This window comes from Bipolaris zeicola (genome assembly GCF_000523435.1).
Source record: "Bipolaris zeicola 26-R-13 unplaced genomic scaffold scaffold_253, whole genome shotgun sequence".
NCBI lineage: Eukaryota > Fungi > Ascomycota > Dothideomycetes > Pleosporales > Pleosporaceae > Bipolaris > Bipolaris zeicola.
In genome coordinates this window covers 1-20,548 of record NW_006912302.1, presented here as the reverse complement: position 1 = coordinate 20,548, position 20,548 = coordinate 1, and the positions used below count along the sequence as shown (strand labels likewise).

At 52.4% G+C, this 20,548-nt stretch overlaps 5 protein-coding genes across 5 annotated transcripts; all 5 read left to right on the top strand.

The window, feature by feature from the left end:
- Positions 1-816: 816 nt before the first annotated feature.
- On the top strand, positions 817-1,785 carry COCCADRAFT_8934 (uncharacterized protein; the record flags this gene model as incomplete). Its single annotated transcript, XM_007718763.1, has 1 exon — positions 817-1,785. One exon carries the CDS (start codon positions 817-819, stop codon positions 1,783-1,785), a length of 969 nt encoding a protein of 322 aa, XP_007716953.1.
- Positions 1,786-2,233: 448 nt separating this feature from the next.
- On the top strand, positions 2,234-3,169 carry COCCADRAFT_108340 (uncharacterized protein; the record flags this gene model as incomplete). The annotated part of the gene is made up of 2 exons (XM_007718762.1): positions 2,234-2,654; positions 2,826-3,169. 2 exons carry the CDS (start codon positions 2,234-2,236, stop codon positions 3,167-3,169), a joined length of 765 nt encoding a protein of 254 aa, XP_007716952.1.
- A 2,929-nt stretch (positions 3,170-6,098) lies between these two features.
- COCCADRAFT_8931 (uncharacterized protein) lies at positions 6,099-6,943 on the top strand (the record flags this gene model as incomplete). The annotated part of the gene is made up of 2 exons (XM_007718761.1): positions 6,099-6,704; positions 6,752-6,943. 2 exons carry the CDS (start codon positions 6,099-6,101, stop codon positions 6,941-6,943), a joined length of 798 nt encoding a protein of 265 aa, XP_007716951.1.
- Positions 6,944-8,466: 1,523 nt separating this feature from the next.
- Positions 8,467-10,615, top strand: COCCADRAFT_30055 (uncharacterized protein; the record flags this gene model as incomplete). The annotated part of the gene is made up of 3 exons (XM_007718760.1): positions 8,467-8,565; positions 8,981-9,076; positions 9,248-10,615. The coding sequence occupies 3 exons, from the start codon at positions 8,467-8,469 to the stop codon at positions 10,613-10,615; spliced, it is 1,563 nt and encodes a 520-aa protein (XP_007716950.1).
- Positions 10,616-11,390: 775 nt separating this feature from the next.
- Positions 11,391-19,430, top strand: COCCADRAFT_40778 (uncharacterized protein; the record flags this gene model as incomplete). Its single annotated transcript, XM_007718759.1, has 6 exons — positions 11,391-11,552; positions 11,624-13,146; positions 14,769-17,650; positions 17,770-17,910; positions 17,958-18,103; positions 18,153-19,430. The coding sequence occupies 6 exons, from the start codon at positions 11,391-11,393 to the stop codon at positions 19,428-19,430; spliced, it is 6,132 nt and encodes a 2,043-aa protein (XP_007716949.1).
- Between the last annotated feature and the right edge of the window lie 1,118 nt (positions 19,431-20,548).

Below are 20,548 nucleotides of genomic sequence, written 5' to 3'. Positions count from 1 at the left end.
CAACACGTCGAGCCGTGGCGGCCAGGGGTCCTACCGCGATGTGAGATGGGAACAAGGTGCTTACTGTGCCTCAGGCTGTTAGCGCCCGGAGAGGAGCCATATCGGCCTCAGCACTAAGTAAGCGATATGACGATGGGCCTCCCTACTCGACATTTGCCGTACCAACCACACCCTGCCAAGACGTTCCTCCTGCCTTTACACACCATGTGCCAGCCACAAACAGTAGGACATGCTGCCAAAGGAGATTGCCATTGCAATCCTCATGCCACACTTGCCCCACCAGCTCCCTAGCCACACGCGAGCCTCCACCGATCATCATCATCATCCTCATCCTCATCTCAACCTTAACCATGTCACTCCAACACGCGTCGCAAACATAGAGTTTAATCTGACCGGGCCACGAAACTAAGAATGGCTGGCCCGATTCCGTCAGCCATCATTCCACATGGACAGACACACACACAAGAGTCTAAAAATGTACACCGCACGCGCCCCTCCGTGAGATCATGACCCCTGTCATCTCCGTATAGATCATGTAAAGCTTTCTTGGCCGTGTACATACATACATAGCAGTTCACACCGGCACGCTTCTCATGACGAGCAACTTATCCATCAACACTCATATGTACAATGTTGAATGAAGCTTCGACTTGGCACTTCCTGGAGCCGCAAGTGGGGCTCCACCTAACCATGACGGAACGGAGACCCATACTATCGTCATAACCTCCGAAACATATTACCCCTCCGTCGTTCTTCCCCGCCAAATACACCCGCCCCCATAGTCTGTCATTCCTGTCCCCAACAACACGCGTACCAATGTCTTCTCAGACCACCTCGGAGCCCCTCCAGACTTATGAGGTCTCGGATTTCACCTTCCACAATGCTTCCACACTACCCAAGCTCAAACTAGCCTACAAGATCCTCAATCCACACAACTCCAAGATTGCAGTCGTCCACACCTGTTTCAAGGGCCGCCTCAACACCACCCCAACATACGCAGACGGCGCCTTGAAGAACCACAAGATTATCCTCATCGCCCTCCTTGGCAATGGCGAATCCTCCAGTCCTTCAAACACTCCAAACTTTCCCTCCCAAATTGAATACATGGACTGCATCAATGCTCAATATCCTCTCCTGACTGAGGAGCTCGGTATCAAAGACGTCGATGTAATGTTGGGGTTCTCCATGGGCGGCCAAATCACCTACCATTGGCTAGTTTCACATCCCGACTTTATCAAGCATGCAGTCATCATCTGCTCCTCAGCCAAGACAAGCAGACACAACTACCAATTTCTCGAAGGCCCAAAGGCGGCGTTGGAACATGCTGCAAGTCCGGCAAGAGGCATCAGAGCCTTTGGTAAAGCCTACTCGGCTTGGTTAACGAGTGCAGAATGGTTCGACAAGGAATGCTACAAGGAAATGGGCTTCCAGCAACTGCGCGACTGGGATGATGTCACCACTATCCAGGGCTACGAAGGCTGGGCCGCCGACGATCTGCTGGCCATGTTAGGCATGTGGCAACGGGGTGATGTTGCTCGCTGCACCAAAGATGGGGATCTCGAGGCGGCACTAAAGAGCATCAAAGCAAAAGTCCTCCTTATGCCATGCGAAATGGATCAGTATTTCAGGCCATATGTAAGCCACAGGGAGGTCGAGAGCCTGCAAAACGGTCTTGTCGAGGTCATTCCCAGCATCTGGGGTCATATTGCGGGTGGTGGAGCCAATAAAAAGGATACTGAGTGGATGGATCACAGGATGAAACTCTTCTTGCGTGGTCTAGCGTAGGGACCGTGACAGGCCTGATTGTTTCACCCAATGTAGTAGCACAGCACGTGATCTCAATGACATCGCATGCTGCACGAAATCAATCACGATGACAATTTTCGAGAAGAAAGACGACCAGGAGTTAAGCTTTGCCAAGCAGTGCACGCAAGAGAAGAAGACGTTGACGAACACACCGTTGCAGTGGAGCTAATCCCCAGGGCTAGACGTCGTTTCGCCTTTGCTTTTCAGCCAATCAACTAACGGCCTCATCGATATGTTATCGCCAAGCTCTTACACTCAACGCCTCATCCCTACCCTCTTTGAGTGCCCTACACTTTAAACCCACAAAACCTTACTCTGTAACTCACATTTATATAGAAGACGAAGCCACTCCAAACTTTGTCACGTAACTGTACCCAGTGTACACACCCTTCACAGAAAAAAAGAAGGAAAAACATCAAACGCCATCATGTCTTACCAAACACCACCAGCCTATTCCCCGATGTCTTTTTCTTCTTCAGCATCTCCTTCATCCTCAGACACAAACACAGGAGCGAGCGCACCACGAACCAAGCGCGCCCGCGTATCCGCAGAACACACCCTAAACCGCGTGCGAGAAAACCAACGACGACACCGTGCCCGCCAACGCGACCACGTCGCTTCACTGGAACTCAAGCTGGCCGAGACAGAAAGACTACTAGTAGAAGCAAGAGCAGAAATCGCCTTACTCCGACAACAAGCCGCAGAAAGAGACGCATACGGCGATGGAAACATGGAAAGTGGAATATTAGAAAAAGACATGATATCCATCACGCCACCACTATCGACTCAAAACCAAACCGCACTATTCCTCATCCCGGCACAAAACGACAACATCAATACCAGCAACAGTAATCTAACATCTCAGCACGACATCGTCTACCCGGATATATCCCAAATCTCCGACCTACCCTTCTTCACCGACACCGACACCACCACCACCACGCCCACCACAGACTCAACCTACTTCCTCTCCCCCCTTGCCGACATATCCCTCACCCTCGCCCTCCCAGACACCCCAGCACCCCTCTCCCTCGCCGACCCAACCCCAACCCCAACCCCAACCGCCGGACCCCCACCCTGCTGCTCCGACCCCCCAACCACCACAACTCCCCAACCCACATCCCCCTCCGACCCCGAATGCACAACCTGTAAAACGCGGCCCCCGCCTTCTCCAACGGAAAGTACTACGCTCTGCGCACAAGCGTACGTATTGATTCGGCAGCAAAACTTTAGGAATCTGGATCCGCAGTCGATTCGGGTGTGGTTGGCGCAGGGGTTGCGGCGGGCGCAGAGGGAAGGGGAGGGGTGTAGGGTTGAGAATGGGGCCTTGTTGCGGTTGTTGGATTTTATTAGTGGTGTTTAGTTAGCAGCGAGAAGAGTAGGAAAGAAAGATAATAAACATGTTTTACATTGTTGTTCTTTTGTCGGGTTAGAAAGGTTGGAGTGTGAAACTTCAAGTCAGCATGAGCATACTGGCACAATACACATCTAAACATGGAAACAGGAAGAAAAAGTTGTCACGGCTGTTTAATTATTTTTTTCATTACCTTAATCGCTATGCAGACAAAAAAAGAAGAAACGAAGAAGAGAAAAGAAGGATAAGATCCATATAAATATACAAATCTCAGGGCTTGGAGTCGAAACAATAGACATTTCAATCGGCTGTTTGAAACCTCCCCAGTATGTTGCCATCTAAGATCCTGTTCATGAGGGAGAAAAAAGCATTCATGTCATGGCGTAAAAAAAACCGAACCGCTTTTTTTTACCGTCCCATGCGAATCACACCAGCATGCACAAGCTTCTGGATCTTGGATCGAATCTCGGGATTCTTCAAGTGCTCCTGCAGCGCCGCGGGATCTTCCTTTGCTTGCTGCAAGATGGCTTGCATAATCGGGTCTTGCAGGATACCGACAATCTATAGGTTCGTTAGTAAAAAAAAGTAACAAACACTAATTTATCTCAAAACTCACCTCTGGATCTCGCTGGATACGCTCCATAGTCTCCTGCTCAGTCTCACCCTCGCGGGCAGCATACTGTGCCTGCAATGCCTTGGCTTCTTGTTGCTGAATCTCCCGTGTGTGCTTGCCCTCCTTGTCGTGCTCCATGGCTTCAGTGCACGTGTTAACGCACTTGTTGTACTCGCGCATGGTAAAGTATGCTTGGGCCTTGCGCAGGTACGCTCGGATAAAGTCGGGGTCGCGCTTGATAGCCTCGTCGCAGTCTTGAATGGCAGATGGGAACTCGAGCAATTTGATGAAGCAAGCGGCACGGTTAGAGTATCCTCTTGGATCATCAGGGGCACGCTTGATCATCTCCGTGTACGCTTCAACCGCACCGGGCCAATCCGACTCTTTGAATTTGGCATTGCCGAGTTCGCGTGCCTTCTCGGCCTCTTCTGGGTTAATGTATGACTCCTTCTCTGCCTTGATCTTGGCCTTTTCGGCGGCGCGAAGCTTGGCAAGCACCTCGGGTGTACGGTGCTCTGTCTGTGCCTTTTGGTAGTAGAGGATTGCGTTGCTGAGATCGCCCATTCTCTCGTAAGCGGTACCAATACGTGCAAATGCCCTATGAAGTGTTAGATATACTCATGTGAGTTGTTCGCGAAAGACTTACTTTGCAATGATCTTGAAGTCTGCGAGGATTTCTCGACCATACTCAACAGCCTCCTGACAGGCCTTGATGCAGGACTCGTAATCACCCTTTTCGAAATAGGCCGCTCCCAAGTTGGTTTTGTATGTAATGTCCTTGTGGGTTTCCCATGCCTTGTTGTAGTTCTCAATGGCCTCGTCAAACTGTCGCTTCTTGTAGAATTCTGTGCCCTTCTTCTTCAGTTCATCGGCTTCGGCCTTGGCCTGCTTCGCGGCTTTCTCTTCTTCAGTCTCTTCGACAGGTTCGGGTTCGGGCTCAGGCTCAGGCTCCTTCTTCGGCTGCTCAGGTGCTGGGCGCGCATCGGGCATCTCGACATCTTCCTCTACCCTTGCGTCTTGACCACCTGCACCACTTGCACCTGCGCCTCCGGCTTCTGGTGGCTGACCGAACGACATGTCAATACCTAGCAGTACGCTCATGACCTGTAGGAAGCGGGGATCTTGCATAAACTGGCCTGCCATGTTTGGGTTCTTTTGCAGCATCTGAAGCTTGCCCATAAATTCTGGATCAGCGAGCAGAGACGCAGTCTTGGGGTTGGCTGCCAGCTTTGCGATCATGTTTGGATCGCTGAACATACCACCGAGTCCTGCACCATCAGCACTGGCCTCGGCATCGATTGCACGTTTTACGGCTTCCAGACCCGACTTGGCTTGGGCATTGTTGGGATCGAGCTTGAGTGCCTGGTCAAAGGCGTCTGATGCACCAACTATCTGCTGTCAGTAGTGAATTCTCCGGTGTCACAAGCTTCACATACCTAAATCACCCTCGCCGTGTAGCGCAGTTCCTTTTCGCCCCCAGCCTTTTGACCAGTCGGGCTTGATCTCTGTAACTTTGTTTGCATCTTCGAGTGCCTTTTTCCAGTCTTTCAAAGATGCGTATGCGCCCGACCGGTTCGAGTAGAGGACATGATTTGTAGGGTCGAGCTCGATGGCCTGTGAGAACTTCTCGCTATACTTTGTTAGTAAATGGTGGGCTGGACCATGTTTGCGGGGAACTTACATGGACTCCGCGAACTTCTTCTCGGCGAAGAGCTTGTTGCCCTCTGCTTTTAGTGCGTCCGCCATGTTGTTGATGTGAAAATCTAGCTGTTCCTGCACAGAAATTACGAATTACTTGTTGTGTATAGTATCTGAGGGAGCAGCTTTGAATTATTGTAGTTTGATGTGTAGCTAGAATGTTCGATTGCGGAGCTCGGGAAAGACGTCCGTGCTTCTTGAGTGCTGAAAGGGCGCCTGTCACAACCCCACCATCCAGCCTGACGTGACATCTCTCCAGCTTGTAAGTGACACCAACATCTCTCAGCCCTTTTTACGCGTGCTTTTTCTGCCCTCAGCGTTAGATCAATGATATCGTCACTTGGCAAGAAATAATCAAGAGGGTGTTCGAGTTGGTGTTGGATTTCATTAGCGCTGTGGCTTGCTGGAAAATGGCTTGCAATGCCGCTCGGATCTGCGCTGTTTGGATGGCAGACGCATAGTCGTTATTATATATCCAGGCAATGGCTTTCTTGCTGAGTATAGGAGATTTCGGCACAGCTGTGACTAACATAATGACAAGCTCTTCACCTGATCTTACCCTTGGACGCCAAAAAAGCGCAATCAGAGCTTTTGCCTCGTCCGAGAATCTGGTGTAACCCACAAACCATGGCTCAAATAGTGCGGCAGGCGCAATGGGAGGCGCAGCTCGTGGAAAGTGGGCACTACGATAAGATTATGGTTCAGAACCTGGAAGTGGTTGTCAATTCTGGCAAAGATGTTTGGGGTCGTGAGAAAAAGCAAAGGGCCTTTATCAGTGTCATCCTCACCCTAGGCAAACAATTCACTTCAGCTTCTTCCACAGACTCCGTCGATGATAGCACCGTCCATTATGGTATACTCAGCAAAGCGATTCAAGCAAAATTTGGGAATGCTACATCGGCTTGGACAAGCACGTCTGCGCTTTCAGCTGCAGTTTCACAATGTGTGCGCGATGTTGCAGGTTCAACTGAAATATATGCTATCGAAACGAACGTGTGCTACCAAAAGGGAAGCATGCTCGGCGAAGGGGCAGGCCACACGACTTCTTGTATTGAAAAGTCTGGAACACGCTCGAGCGTACTTTATTTGCGCAACGTCCGCATTCCTTGCCTAATTGGGGTCAACGCGAATGAGAGACTGCAAAAGCAGCCCGTGGATGTTAATATCTGGGTAGATGGAATCGCTGACTCCCGCGTCGACGACTATCCGCAACTAGAGAGTCTGTTGTTTGAGGTAAGTATATTCGGCTTCAGCGCTGGACGCTAACTGACCAGTCGCAGCTGATCTCAGGGTCCTCGTTCCAGACGATTGAGAGCCTACTAGCGTGGCTCGTCGAAGAGCTTAGACAGAAGTTCTTCACGCAAGATGTGGATCAGGGCGCATGGATCAAGCTGCGAGTTGGCAAGCCCCACGCCGTACCTTTTGCCGACGCGCCAGCTGTGGAGATTATGCGACCAGTGCGTTCGGATTGAGACAAGAACATGTTTGACAGAGTATGGAATGTGGTTGGTAATGGCGAACTAGAACATAGCTGTGACCGTAGAGGCGGGTGCAGATATTGGCGAGACGCAAGCCACGGGAAGAAATCAACATGTGTGTTCCTGAATCGAGTAGTATACTCTGTGGATAAGCTCCGCTAGCGTGTCCGGCGGCGATTTGGACCCCACCCAATATCTATCCCCCTGTCTTACACGGTGTGAGGGCTTCTAGAGTTTGGATAGTCCTCGGTCTGGGTACAGTGTCGACTGCCGATGAGCCGGCAGGCTGACATCCATAAAGTTAACCGCCACGAGGGTTGTCGTTGTTGTTGCTTGTAGCAGGACGGAAAGAGTGGTTGATGTCCACGTCTGTCAAGCAAGGGCATCGCTGCTGTAAGCCTACAATACACAACCTTAGCAGTAGATCCCCCACGTGTTTTAAGCGACAGCTGAACTCGGGACGGCGTTGACTGTACATAGTGGCGTCAACCACAGCGGTACTCTAAGTAAGTAGTCTACCCCTGGAGTAGTGGTAGATAAGTAGTAGTAGATATGCTCTCGGCGTAGAGCGTAGGGCAGGCACAATGTCTTCCGAAGGCGACTGCGTACATGGTAGCCAGACTGGGCAGGTAGCCGTCGACGAGAAAGCGGGTTGTCCAGGAATAGCAAGGCATTTGCCTCAATGTCGCGCGTTCGCCACAGGCCAGGAAAATTGGGACGTTGCCCGCATGCCGGGGAAGATTGTTGGGGAGCAATGGGAAAGGCGGTCGCGCGGGCTACGTCAGGTTGGGTGCATGCCCCCCCTGCTAGCGCCGAGACCAGATGAGGGGCTTTTCAGTTTATCGACATAGCTCCCAGGGAAATTATTCAACAATTGTGCATCGTGAGGTTGGACAGATAGGCGGCCGCAAAGCTCATTCGATGGATGATGTTGACATTGACTCGGACAGACGGCCGGATAGCAGCCAGCAGCGCCGCGAACCGGGGCCGGTGGCAGGCAGAGCCACAAATGGTGTGCTGAGACGTCGGTGAAGGGGGCGCCGAGGTGGGTACAGCAAGTGGGAGTGGTGGTGGTGCTTTGCAGGCAGTGTACATACGCCTGGCAAAACAAACAACGGCAGCCTCTATGCAGACAACAGAGCAGGTCCAGCGCGGGAGCAACCCAATTGATAGCAGCAGACGAGGACACGAGGTATGGCGCGCTGGACATGTGGGCAGGATCCATTGGCGGCGTCGCCGTTGCCATGCAGAGATGCTACGCTCAAAACTGCCCTTCTTGTCTCCGAGCGGCAATAGTAGACTGCAGGTATAAAAAACCAGATGCACACCGTCTCTTCACTACTCGCCTTCTACCCCCCCAAGCCTTTTCTTGCTACCAGGCAGAGCCCGTTCTCGCCTTGCCCCACGTCCAGCGCCAAGCTCGACCCGTTTGTCTATAAGGAGTCCAGCTCCCCAACAACAGCTGTCCCCGACACTCCTCTTCTGTTTCTAGTCTTTACCTCTTTTTCAACATTACAATGGCATCTCGCGCGATCCCCTCCCACCTGAAGCCCTCTGCTGCTGAGGGCGAGGGCTTCTCCTCCCAGCGCCACCACGGCAAGTCGCAGTCCCATGTGGTAAGTACACGCGTCCGCTGTCACTGTACAGCCTGCCCATCTTCCCCTTGGTTTTGCCCTTTTCTCTCTTCACCATTGCCTCAATTGCCTTGGTTCCCCTCGTCTTCACCACTCTCAGTCTGCACTGAGTTGGCACCTTGTGCCTGGTGAGCCTGGCCCCGACGGACGTCTGTCTATGGCGGCTTCCTGCCACCTTGTGCAAGGATGACAGCTCACTGGCAAGCCTTTCTCTCGAGCTGTCAGGCGATGTTGAGAGGGCGCCAGTTGCAGCTCCACAGAACCATCTGCCCCGCACCGCCTGCGTGTATACTCCGCGGCCTCGCAGTGGCGGTCTTGCAACATTCACCCCACAAGCGATGCAATCCCTACTTTTGCCATCTCAATTACCAATTGCTGACCCAAGTCCCTTGTCTAGGCATTCGAGAACACATCGACCAATGTCGCTGCCTCGCAAATGCGTAATGCGCTGAACAAGCTCGCCGATACCGTCACCGACCCCGCTGAGAAGAAGGTCAGTCTCAATTGCTCGATACCTCTCTTCGATTCCCCGCATGCTGCTCGCACCATACAACACACTCGCTAGGGTCAATGGCCTACAATCGTGAAAATGGTCATGATCATCCGCTGCGGACATCGAAGAGGGACACTTGGTCGTATTAGCACAACATACTGACGGTCGCAGTACTTCGAGACGGAGATGGACAACTTCTTCGCGCTGTTCCGCCGGTACCTCAATGACAAGGCTAAGGGCACTGCCATTGACTGGAACCGCATCGCACCCCCAAAGGCTGAGCAGGTTGTCAACTACGATGACCTTGCCAACACCGAGGGTGTTGAATACCTGAACAAGCTCGCTGTCGTCAAGCTCAACGGTGGTCTCGGTACCTCGATGGGTTGCGTTGGCCCCAAGTCAGTCATTGAAGTCCGTGACGGCATGTCTTTCCTGGACTTGTCCGTTCGCCAGATTGAGTACCTCAACCGCACATATGATGTCAACGTGCCATTTGTGCTCATGAACTCGTTCAACACCGACACGGACACTGCTAGCATCATCAAGAAGTACGAGGGCCACAACATTGACATTCTCACATTCAACCAATCGAGGTACCCCCGTATCCTCAAGGACTCGCTCCTGCCCGCTCCCAAGGAGTACAACTCAGATATCTCCAACTGGTACCCCCCAGGTCACGGTGACGTTTTCGAGTCTCTGTACAACACAGGTATGATTGACAAGCTTACCGAGCGCGGTATCGAGTACATCTTCCTTTCCAACGCCGACAACCTGGGTGCCGTTGTCGACCTCCGCATCCTCCAGCACATGGTTGACTCCAAGGCCGAGTACATCATGGAGTTGACCGACAAGACCAAGGCCGACGTCAAGGGTGGTACTATCATCGATTACGAGGGCTCTGTCCGTCTGCTCGAAATTGCCCAGGTTCCCAAGGAGCACGTCAATGAGTTCAAGTCGATCAAGAAGTTCAAGTACTTCAACACCAACAACATCTGGATGAACCTCGCGGCCATCAAGCGTGTTGTTGAGGCTAACGAGCTTGCCATGGAAATCATCCCCAACGGCAAGTCGATCCCTGCCGACAAGAAGGGCGAGGCCGACATCTCAGTCCTCCAACTCGAGACTGCTGTCGGTGCCGCTATCAAGCACTTCAAGAACGCACATGGTGTCAACGTTCCCCGAAGGCGGTTCTTACCCGTCAAGACTTGCTCTGACCTCATGCTTGTCAAGTCTGATCTCTACACACTTCAGCATGGCCAGCTGGTCATTGACCCCAACCGCTTCGGCCCTGCTCCTCTGATCAAGCTTGGCAGCGACTTCAAGAAGGTTTCCAGCTTCCAAGCACGCATCCCATCGATCCCCAAGATTGTCGAGCTGGACCATCTCACCATTACCGGTCCCGTCAACCTTGGTCGTGGTGTTACCTTCAAGGGTACCGTCATCATTGTCGCTACCGAGGGCTCGACCATCGACATTCCCCCAGGTTCCATCCTTGAGAACGTGGTTGTTCAGGGTTCTCTCAGGCTGCTCGAGCACTAGAGCAGATTTGGCTCATGTTTTGTTTGCGCTTTTACATAGATTTTTGAGGAAGGAAGGAGTACTTTGGTAGTAACTGGTAACGAGGGATGGCAACGCATTCTCACATTCCTAGACAGATAGGACACATGTGGTAATTGGGGGCATAACAGCCTGGCCCGTCCATGACTGACGCATCATGATAGTAGACATGCATTATTGGCGGGTAAAAAGAATATAATCGTCTTTCTCAAATTATTCTTCTCCAAGCTTGACTGTTGATGGCCTATGAGTGAGTAGTGTGTATACACGCCGGCGCATGACGGCGGGATGATGGAAACAGAAACGTCGGGCTGGGTCGCTAGTGGGCATGTGAGCCCGAACGGGTGCCTGACTGCGACCTCAGACCTCACGCCAGCTCAGCCTTGCGGCCCTACCTATCAGAGGTGATGTCAGCATGGTCACCAGCCACGCAAACAGGCCGCCAGCCCAACACATGCGAACCTTGGGAGCAGTTCTCGTGCGGCGCAGAGGCGCAGTCGACGCGCCATTGTGCCTGCTGATAGCGCCGACGGATTTCTTTTGATATAAGCAGCAGGAGCAGCAGCAGCTTCCGGATGCCGTCACGTTCCATACATACTTACGTCTGCATTATTGCGTCGCACGACAGCGGGGTTCACCGACCGCACCACCTTGGATCAGCACCAGCTCCGAAGATTGAGCCGAGGCGCTACTACATACATACATACGCGCATATGCTTGAAATCATTGATAGCTGCTATTTCCACCTTTCCCCAGCATGGCCACAGAACCTACGCAACAGGAAGAGCATGCCGCAAACACGGCAAATGCCAACGCGGCGCATCGCGAAGCATACGACTACTGGGGCTACCTTTTTCAAGACGACAAATGTGGGACGCGCAAACTCGATGGTCTGCTCAGAGGCATTGCAGAGGTTATTGTAAGTATTCTGAGGCGGCTCGCTAGCTCGACGTTGTTGGGACGGATGGGTACTGATGCTTGTCATCGCAGAGCAAGAAGTTTGAACCCAGCGACTCGCCTGATCTGACGCCGTCGCAAATCGCAGCTTGGTACCGCAGTGTTGGCGGCGACTACGATGTCCTGTTTACGGACACGCCGCCGTCTTCGATTGCATTCATCTACCGCTCGCTGGGCGCATACCACAGTTTGCAACCCGCAGCGGACGACGACGGGTATTCGAGCCCAACGATACCGGCCTTGAAGAAGCAAGGATTTGTAACGTGGCAGACTATCCAGCTGTTGCTGGGACCAGAAGAGCACGTACCATTTCTCCAAAGAGCTGTGGAACTGGACGACATACCGGACCCCGAGACGGGCAATATTTTCCCCAAGATCCTTCCCAAAGAGTGTTTTCCAGACAAGCCCGACGATGCCATGGAGGCGTGGTATCACAATGTCGCAGCCAGACTCAAGAAGGAGGCGGAAGAGGAGGCTAACGATGGGAGCACCGACGAAGCGAGACTACGTTCTTCTACCGAGTACGAGCCTTCTTCGGCTGACGAGAAGCATGGGGCATTCCGATACTTTGAAGATCCGCTGTACCGCAACGAGAGACCAAGGCCTACTTTTATGCGTCACGTCATGAAGCAGTCTACGCGACCTGTCGACGATCGCGACCGGGCCGTCACTTCACGGGTCAGGCACATGCTGAACCCACTGAATCCATTTGCTAGTAGAAAGAAGACTATGCCAGGTCGGTACGAAAGCGACAGCTACTCAGATGAAGATGCGACACCTGTAGCGTCTGTACCCCAGGCAGCACCTAGATATCCTGCACACAAGCGCCCCCAACCGCCGCGTCGCGAGTCTTCACTGTCGACGACCGAGTCGGAGTCGGACTCTGATGCGGATCAATCTCCTCGACGCCGGACGCCAATACTGCGTACTCGCAGATCCCACGATGCACCTGCAGAACAGCCGGGCTATTTCCCCACTTACCACGAGGCGCGTCGATATTCCAACCAACACGAGACGGTTCGGATGGAAGGACGAAGTTCTACGGCAACATCACCACAGCCGGTGTATCGGCCGACTACATCGCCGCTGTTTGCGACACAGGTAGCTCATGCGCAGCAGGAAGCAAGGAAGTACTATGAACGCAGACCGGCCATGCCTCCACGCACGAGCTACAGACCTGTGCCTGCGCCACACAGCGGGGTGCGATGGGGATCACCAACACTGCACCCTGTACCGCCATCTCGCGAAGGTGAGAGTGCATATGTGCGGGAGCGAGAGCATCAATATCGTGAGCGAGAGGGGCACGATGGGGGCAGCAGCAGCGGGCGATCACACCGACGGCACTCTACAGACGTAGAGTATCCTCGAGAGCGCGAGCGCGAGCGTGACAGTGACAGGAGACGAAGCCACGACCGGGCCAAAGACGAATGGGATGATCGCGACTATGTACGATCAAGAAATGGGAGTCGGGATAGGGACAGGGAGCGAGATCGGGAGCGGGACAGAGGGCGGGATCCACGGATGCATAGGTATGTGTCTGGGGTGCAAGAGGGAGCGTCTGGGCGCAAGTTTCCAGTTGCCAGCGGGCCTGCTTACTAAATGCATGCGCAGTGTCAGAGGCCAGATTGTGCGGCTACTCAAGGAGTTTTGAGGACATGGATATGGTGGTGGTGATGGTGGGGAAGGTTAGAAATACATAGTGGCGGTGGCTGACCAAAGTGTGGCTTGGATCTGGCTAGGTGGACAATCCTGAGAGCAAGAGGAGCGCATTCTTGACGAGGCGGTCTGCAACGTGTGCAGTGTGTGTACATACATGTGTTGAAATACGAGGTGAGCATGCAACCAGAATGCATGTGTATGCATGTAATACATCCATAGTTGGATGAGGGACAATGGTTGCACAATAAGCAACGAACACACATTGCGGCAGCACTTTTGTTTTGTTGCAAAAAAAAACAAAGACCTAAGAAATGATGCATGCAACTAAGGACTGGGGGGAAAGGAAGAAGAAGAAGGCGGGGCTTACTTTGTCCCGTCACTGGCGATTGCCCATTGGTGGAATGGATAGAACATGGACAGAGAGGCGGGAACGGGACTCGTCGTTTCTGAGAGTGACACGGGCGAGTCCGAGGGCGTGGAGGTGTAACTGAATTCAGGTTTAGTTGGCTGCACAATAGAGGAGGTGTTGGTGGTGTGGCGGTGTTGCGTAGTAGCCGTACTTGTTAGTACAGTAGTGGTAATGTAGCATAGTGTAGCAGTAGTGTAGAGAAGAGTGGACCCTGGCCTGGCCGGGCGTGGCTGGCCGTGTGTGGTTGGCTGCACGGCCGGGACAAGTGCAAGGCCAAAGGGCAAAGGAACGCGATGTGCGCCAAGCAGTCGCGTTCCTTAGCTGATAGCGTCATAGCCACTTGTTGGGCGCAGCTCCATCCATGCCCGCCCTCGCACTACCGCTTCCCGGCCGATGCTGGACTATACACATCCACTTCCATCCATCGCCATATTAATCACGCCAGCAAAGATTAGTGGTTTGCCCGAAGCCACGCCGTAGTTCTCGTGGGCTCCTGCTCGGCTGAATCGCTCTCTGCAATTGGCAGTGTGGCAGTGCGGCAGTGCGTCGTCCATTGAAGGAGCCATTGCCCTGCCGAGGAAGGCACGTCCGGATCGTCGTGGCCAGAGAGCTGCAATTACATACGTCCACGACTCACCTTCACCACCTTCCCCTTGGTTTCAATTGCCCACTTTCACTTCCACTGCTTGCGCCTTCACCCCTTCCCCCGCTCACCATCTTCAATCCAGCCGCTCCTTGCTCGCAATTTCCTTTGTTTCCTTCGGCGATCGATCCACCGGCCAATAATCCCGGCTTGTAAAGTAAAAAGTCCAGTTTAGTGCTCATCCACTGCAGTACCGGCTGCAGCATCGCTAAAGCATAGCTGCCGCCGCCGCGTGTACCAACCAAGCTAATCGGCCCAAACAACAGGTTTCCGCTTGCATCGGCAGCAGTACCCTCACAGCCTCTCCTTCTCTGTGTATTTCGGTCTCTTTCGCGCTTCCCTCTTTTTAACCTGCACTCGCCTCCTTGCCCGCCCAATTCCACCCGCCCCATTGCACGCCCTGGTCCTCCTCTAGTTGCTGTCCAGCGCCAGCGCCAGCGGGTCGGGTCTCCGCTCCACACCCCCAGCATGGCTACCGCATCGCGGGAATCAGAGCTGAAACAGCAAGGTGTCCTCGAAGCAGCAAAAGACCCCAACAGCCCCATTACCGCGCGCCAGGCAGAACAATCAATTGTCAATCAGGCGCAAGCCGCGGGCAGTGTCGCCTATCAATTCGACCCAGATGCCAGTCCCGACCAGAAGCGGGCACAAGCTAGAGCCAAACTTCCACCTGGCTTCCACCGCGAGCACAAAGCTACCGCACTCGTATCAGACGCCGATGGCGACGGTCCTGCCCAGTACGACCTGCCCACGCCCACCAAGGCTGGCGCAATCCAGACACCAGACGGTACAAAGGCAAATGGTCACGCGCCCGAGCAACTCGACGAAGATGCGCGGTGGGAGCGAGTCGGATGGGCCCCACGGTTTGGCATGCCAGGTTCGGAGAACAAGGACGAGGACGAGCCCTCTCTGGCAGACCATCAGACATGGCTCGAGGGCAAGCTCGAGGACAAGTTCTTTGGTGACTGGTACCATAATACCGGCATCATCATCTTTGCCTGTCTGAGCTCGTGGGTAGTGGGCATTCTCGGCGGCGGACTAGGCTGGATCATGATCTTCATGGCCGTCTGCGGAACCTACTACCGGACATCCATTCGCCGCGTGCGTCGCAATGCTCGAGACGACCTCAATCGTGAAATGGCCAAGAACAAGCTGGAGACGGACAATGAGAGTCTTGAGTGGATCAATAGCTTTCTCGTAAAGTTTTGGCCTATTTATGCGCCCGTCTTGTGTGACACCATTGTTGGCACCGTCGACCAAGTCCTGTCTACTTCAACTCCGGCATTCCTTGATAGTCTGAAGATGACGACGTTTGTGCTCGGAACGAAGCCTCCGCGACTGGAGCATGTCAAGACGTACCCAAAGACCCAGGACGACATTGTTCTTATGGACTGGAAGTTTAGCTTTACGCCAAACGACACGGCCGACCTTACCGCAAGGCAGATCAAGAACAAGATTAACCCCAAGGTTGTGCTAGAAATCCGCGTCGGCAAAGGTCTTGTCAGCAAAGGTTTGGATGTCATCGTCGAGGATATGGCCTTTTCAGGCCTTATGCGCCTCAAGTTCAAGCTACAGCTACCCTTTCCCCACATTGAAAAAGTCGAAATGTCCTTTCTGGAACGCCCAACCATTGACTATGTTTGCAAGCCATTGGGCGGTGAGACTTTTGGCTTCGATATCAACTTCATTCCGGGATTGGAGACGTTTATCATGGAGCAGATTCATGCTAATCTCGGCCCCATGATGTACGAACCCAACGTTTTCCCCATTGAAATCGCCAAGATGCTTGCTGGTAATCCCGTCGATCAAGCTATTGGTGTTTTGCAAATTCATTTCCACGGCGCACAAGGCCTCAAGAATCCCGACAAGTTCTCTGGCACTCCTGACCCCTACGCTACTGTTTCAATCAATAATCGCAATGTACTTGGACGCACTAAGACTGTGCATGAGAACGCTAACCCGAGATGGAATGAAACCGTCAACATTATTATCACCTCGCTGAAAGACTCTCTTACCATCAACATCTTTGATTACAACGATATCCGAAAGGACAAGGAACTCGGTACCGCAACTTTCGCTCTGGAACAGCTCGAGGAGGATCCCGATCATGAGAACCTACAGCTCGAGGTCATGTCAGGCGGACGAGCCCGGGGTCTGGTTTCAGCAGACGTTCGCTTCTTCCCTGTTCTAGGAGAGACTACTCTTGAAGACGGCACCAAGGAGCCACCGCCAGAGTCGCGAACTGGTATCTGCAAGTTTACAGTAGAGCAGGCCAAGGACCTTGATGGCAGCAAGAGCATGATTGGACAATTGAGCCCATATGCCGTGCTACTCCTCAACGGACATGAAATCCATAAATCACGCACCATGAAACGAACCAACCAACCGATCTGGCCAGACGCCTCCAAGGAGATGCTTATTACCGACCGTAAGAAGGCAAAGCTGGGTCTTGTAATCAAAGATGACCGCGAACTTGGAACTGATCCGATCCTTGGCACTTACCAAATTACCATTGATGACATGTTGGAGTTGATGGCCAAGGGCCATGAATGGTACAACATTGCCGGTACCCAAAGTGGCCGTGTGAAGATGAAGCTCGATTGGAAGCCTGTCGCACTCAAGGGGGCCGTATCATCAGGTGGCTATCTCACGCCTATCGGTGTCATGCGACTGCACTTCCAAAGCGCTCGTGAGCTGCGCAACCTCGAAGCGCTCGGCAAGTCTGATCCGTACGTCCGCGTTTTGCTCTCTGGCATTGAAAAGGGCCGTACAGTCGTATTCAAGAACAACCTCAACCCAGACTGGGACGAAGTCATATATGTGCCTGTACACACCGTCCGCGAGAAGCTTACGTTGGAGGTCATGGACGAGGAGAATCTTGGCAAAGACCGCACAATGGGACACATTGAACTCCTGGCTGGTGACTACATTAAGCAGGACGAGAACGGTGAATACCTTGAATATGAACAAAAGCAGCCTACTGCAGGAGCCTTGAGGATGGCTGGACAAACTCAATCCAGAGGCACGCTAAACTACACCTGCTCATTCTACCCAACCTACCCAACATGGGATCCTGAAGAGGACGAGGAAGAAAAAGAAGAAGAGAAGAAGGTTTCGGCCAATGGTTCTACATCGGATGACCCCAAGATCGGTGGCCATCAGCGCGTAATGTCCAATACTTCCATCGCAAGCAAAGCCGAGACTGTAGGCACCATCTCATCGCTCAAGTCGAGCGAGAAGGACATGCTGAAGGAGCTTGAGAAGAATGAGCTGCAACAGGTCGATTCAATTCCCGAAAAGAAGACAATTGAGAAGTTGAAGCTTACTGGAGACGACTTGCAGAAATATGGTAGGTTGCATGGTCAGTGTGAGAATGCGGACTTGAGTTGCTTGAGTTGGTGTCCCCAACTTACAGCATCATGCGCCGTATTCTTACAAATTTGGTTGACAGTCGCTGACGTGTTGTAGAATCTGGTCTGCTTGTGTTCAAGCTCATCGAAGGCGAGTTTGCCAGGACTGGTGGTCATGTCGATGTCATTATGGACGACATGGCATATGCTAGTTATATCAGCACCAAGATCAGGAACAACAAGATGACTTTCAACGACAGTATGGTGAAGCACTGTATAATGTCGCATTACGCTAACAAAATGCAGTTGGTGATACTATGATTCGAGAACTCGACTTTTCCAGGATCACTCTCCGTATCATGGAGCATGATGACAACGACAGCGAAGACCAGGATGACCATGTCATTGCCAAGTTGACTGGAAACACCATTGATACGCTGCGGAAAGCTTTGGTACGTCTGCAGTGGTTATTGTAGAAACTTCTGCTAATCACTTTTCTAGAACACGCCCACCACTTTTACCCTGAAAGATAAGCACGGACGTGACAACAGGATCACTGTGCTGCTCAAGTACATTCCCGTCAAAATGCGTCTGGATCCCAGCGAATCATTCAACAACCAGGGTACTCTTCGGGTAGACGTACTTGATGCGGCGGATCTGCCTGCAGCTGATCGCAATGGCTTCTCGGATCCTTACTGCAAGTTTGTGCTCAACGACAAGGAGGTGTACAAGACCAAGACACAGAAGAAGACACTACATCCTGCTTGGAATGAGTACTTTGAAGTACCAGTGCGCAGCCGGACAGCAGCTGACTTTGTTGTCAACGTCTACGACTGGGACTTTGGCGACAAGGCCGACTTCCTTGGTAAAGCCTCCATCAACCTGGAGATTCTTGAGCCTTTCCAGCAGCAAGAAGTTACCCTCGCACTCGATGGAAAATCCGGTGCCATTCGTCTGCGCATGCTGTTCAAACCAGACTATGTCATGCGATCACGCCAGGGCTCAAGTACCTTCTCTGGTACTTTTGCTGTTCCGGGCAAGGTCATTGGCGCTCCCGTAAAAGGCGTCGGCAAGGGCGCTGCCTTTGTGGGCGGTAACGTCGTCCGTGCAGGAACATTTCTTGGCCGTGGCTTCAAGCGCAGAAAGTCTCGTGGCGAAGCCCCAGAAGACGAACCCGAGCGTCCAGACACCGCTACAGACCGGCCATCGGCTGACACGCCCGTCATCTCGATCGAAGGTGAACCCACCACACCCCCGAAGGATGGCTCGAACCACAATAGACATCGCAGCTGGGGTGCTTCAAGCTTCCACAGTCGCTTCGGTGATAACAATGGTGTCGGAAGCGCAGAGCAAGGCACGGCTAACATTACTGTCCTGAGCGCCGACGGCTTCGCCCCCAATACTAACATTCGCGTACACATTCAGCTCGGCAAGAAGGAAATCCACAAGACAGATCACATCAAGGCTCCTCAGGGCTCTGCGACATTCGATCCATCTGAAGAGTCCTTCAAGGTGCCCTGCACCGCCGATGCCTTTTTCAAAATCATCGTCAAGAACCACGCCAAATTCGGTCGCGACGAGGAGCTTGGTGAGGCTCAGTTCACAGTCTCCGATCAGGGCAGTGGGAGTGATCAGAACATAGGTGTGGGCAAGGGTATGGTAACGCTTCGCACAAGTTTCCTGCCCAGCGACGCTACCAGCCAGCATGGTAGCGTTAGTCCGAGACCCAAGGGACGGGGTGGTTTGCTGAGGAGAGATCGGAGTACGACGCCTGCTTAGGAGGAACGGAGTCGTCGAGGAAGTCTGAAAATGAATCTGCGGCGTTTTAGTGGTGGTGGTGGCGGCGGAGGAGGAGGAGGAAAGGATATGTCAATAGAGGCTTGGGTGGAAAGAAGGGGTACAATCTCGGCGTTGAAGAGTTGGAGTAAGCAAGGTGAGCTAAGAAGGCGGGATACGGTGGTTTGATATCTTGGTCCCTTGGAAAAACTTTTCCTCTATTCCTAAGCAGACACATACCTTTGGCTTCTTATATTTTTCTACTATTGTTTTTTTCGATCTTTTTTGGTTTTTCTTTCATCTCAAGAAAAACTTAGAGATCTCTCTCTCTCGGTTTAGCTGGCTTATTTTAGGAAGCTTGCAGCACAGAAGCGTGTGATAATGTAGTTGTCAGTTATGATGCACATATAGTATGGAGGAAGTGAAAAGTCGGATGGAGAGTTCTTGTCGACTGGCTGGTTTGTACGCTAATGAAATGAAATGAAGTGTTTGTATTTTAACGCACAGTTACTTAGTCTGCTGATTGGTACCTCCATTTTATGATTAGAGAGATGTGGAGATGACCAGATCGACCCGCGACCTTGTGGCGTTTCTGGAATGGTGTCTTTGGTGAGGTGTATGGGCGGCCGCAGAGAACAGAATAAAGACGTATTAGGTTAGGAAGGTAGTAAATATAAAGGCCAGGATAGTAGATATAGTGAGTATACTAATGTGGGTTTATGGTCTAGGGAGAGTTGCCGTCACTGGAAGAGAAGGAAGCATCCGGGAAGGCGATGTATATAGATGTGGAAGGGACCTGGTCCGTGGTAGATACTTGAGGGATGGCTCAGATGCATCTACAGAGCGTTCCTCATATCCATCTGTAACGCAGTTAGAGCCCATCGTCCGTTATCCTCACGCGTAGATCCTGATTGCTCTAGGAACTTCACTCTTGGAATCCGATTCCTATGCGTGTACGCAAAATCAATAAAAACGGGATGCAATAATTCTATATCTGGTTGTGACCATTTCTATTCTAATCTACACAACTAACGTGGTTCACAAGCGAGTCGGCCACCCAAGCGAGTCGGCCACTTTGCTCCGACGCGTTAACGTCAACACTATAACACGTAATGACTCAA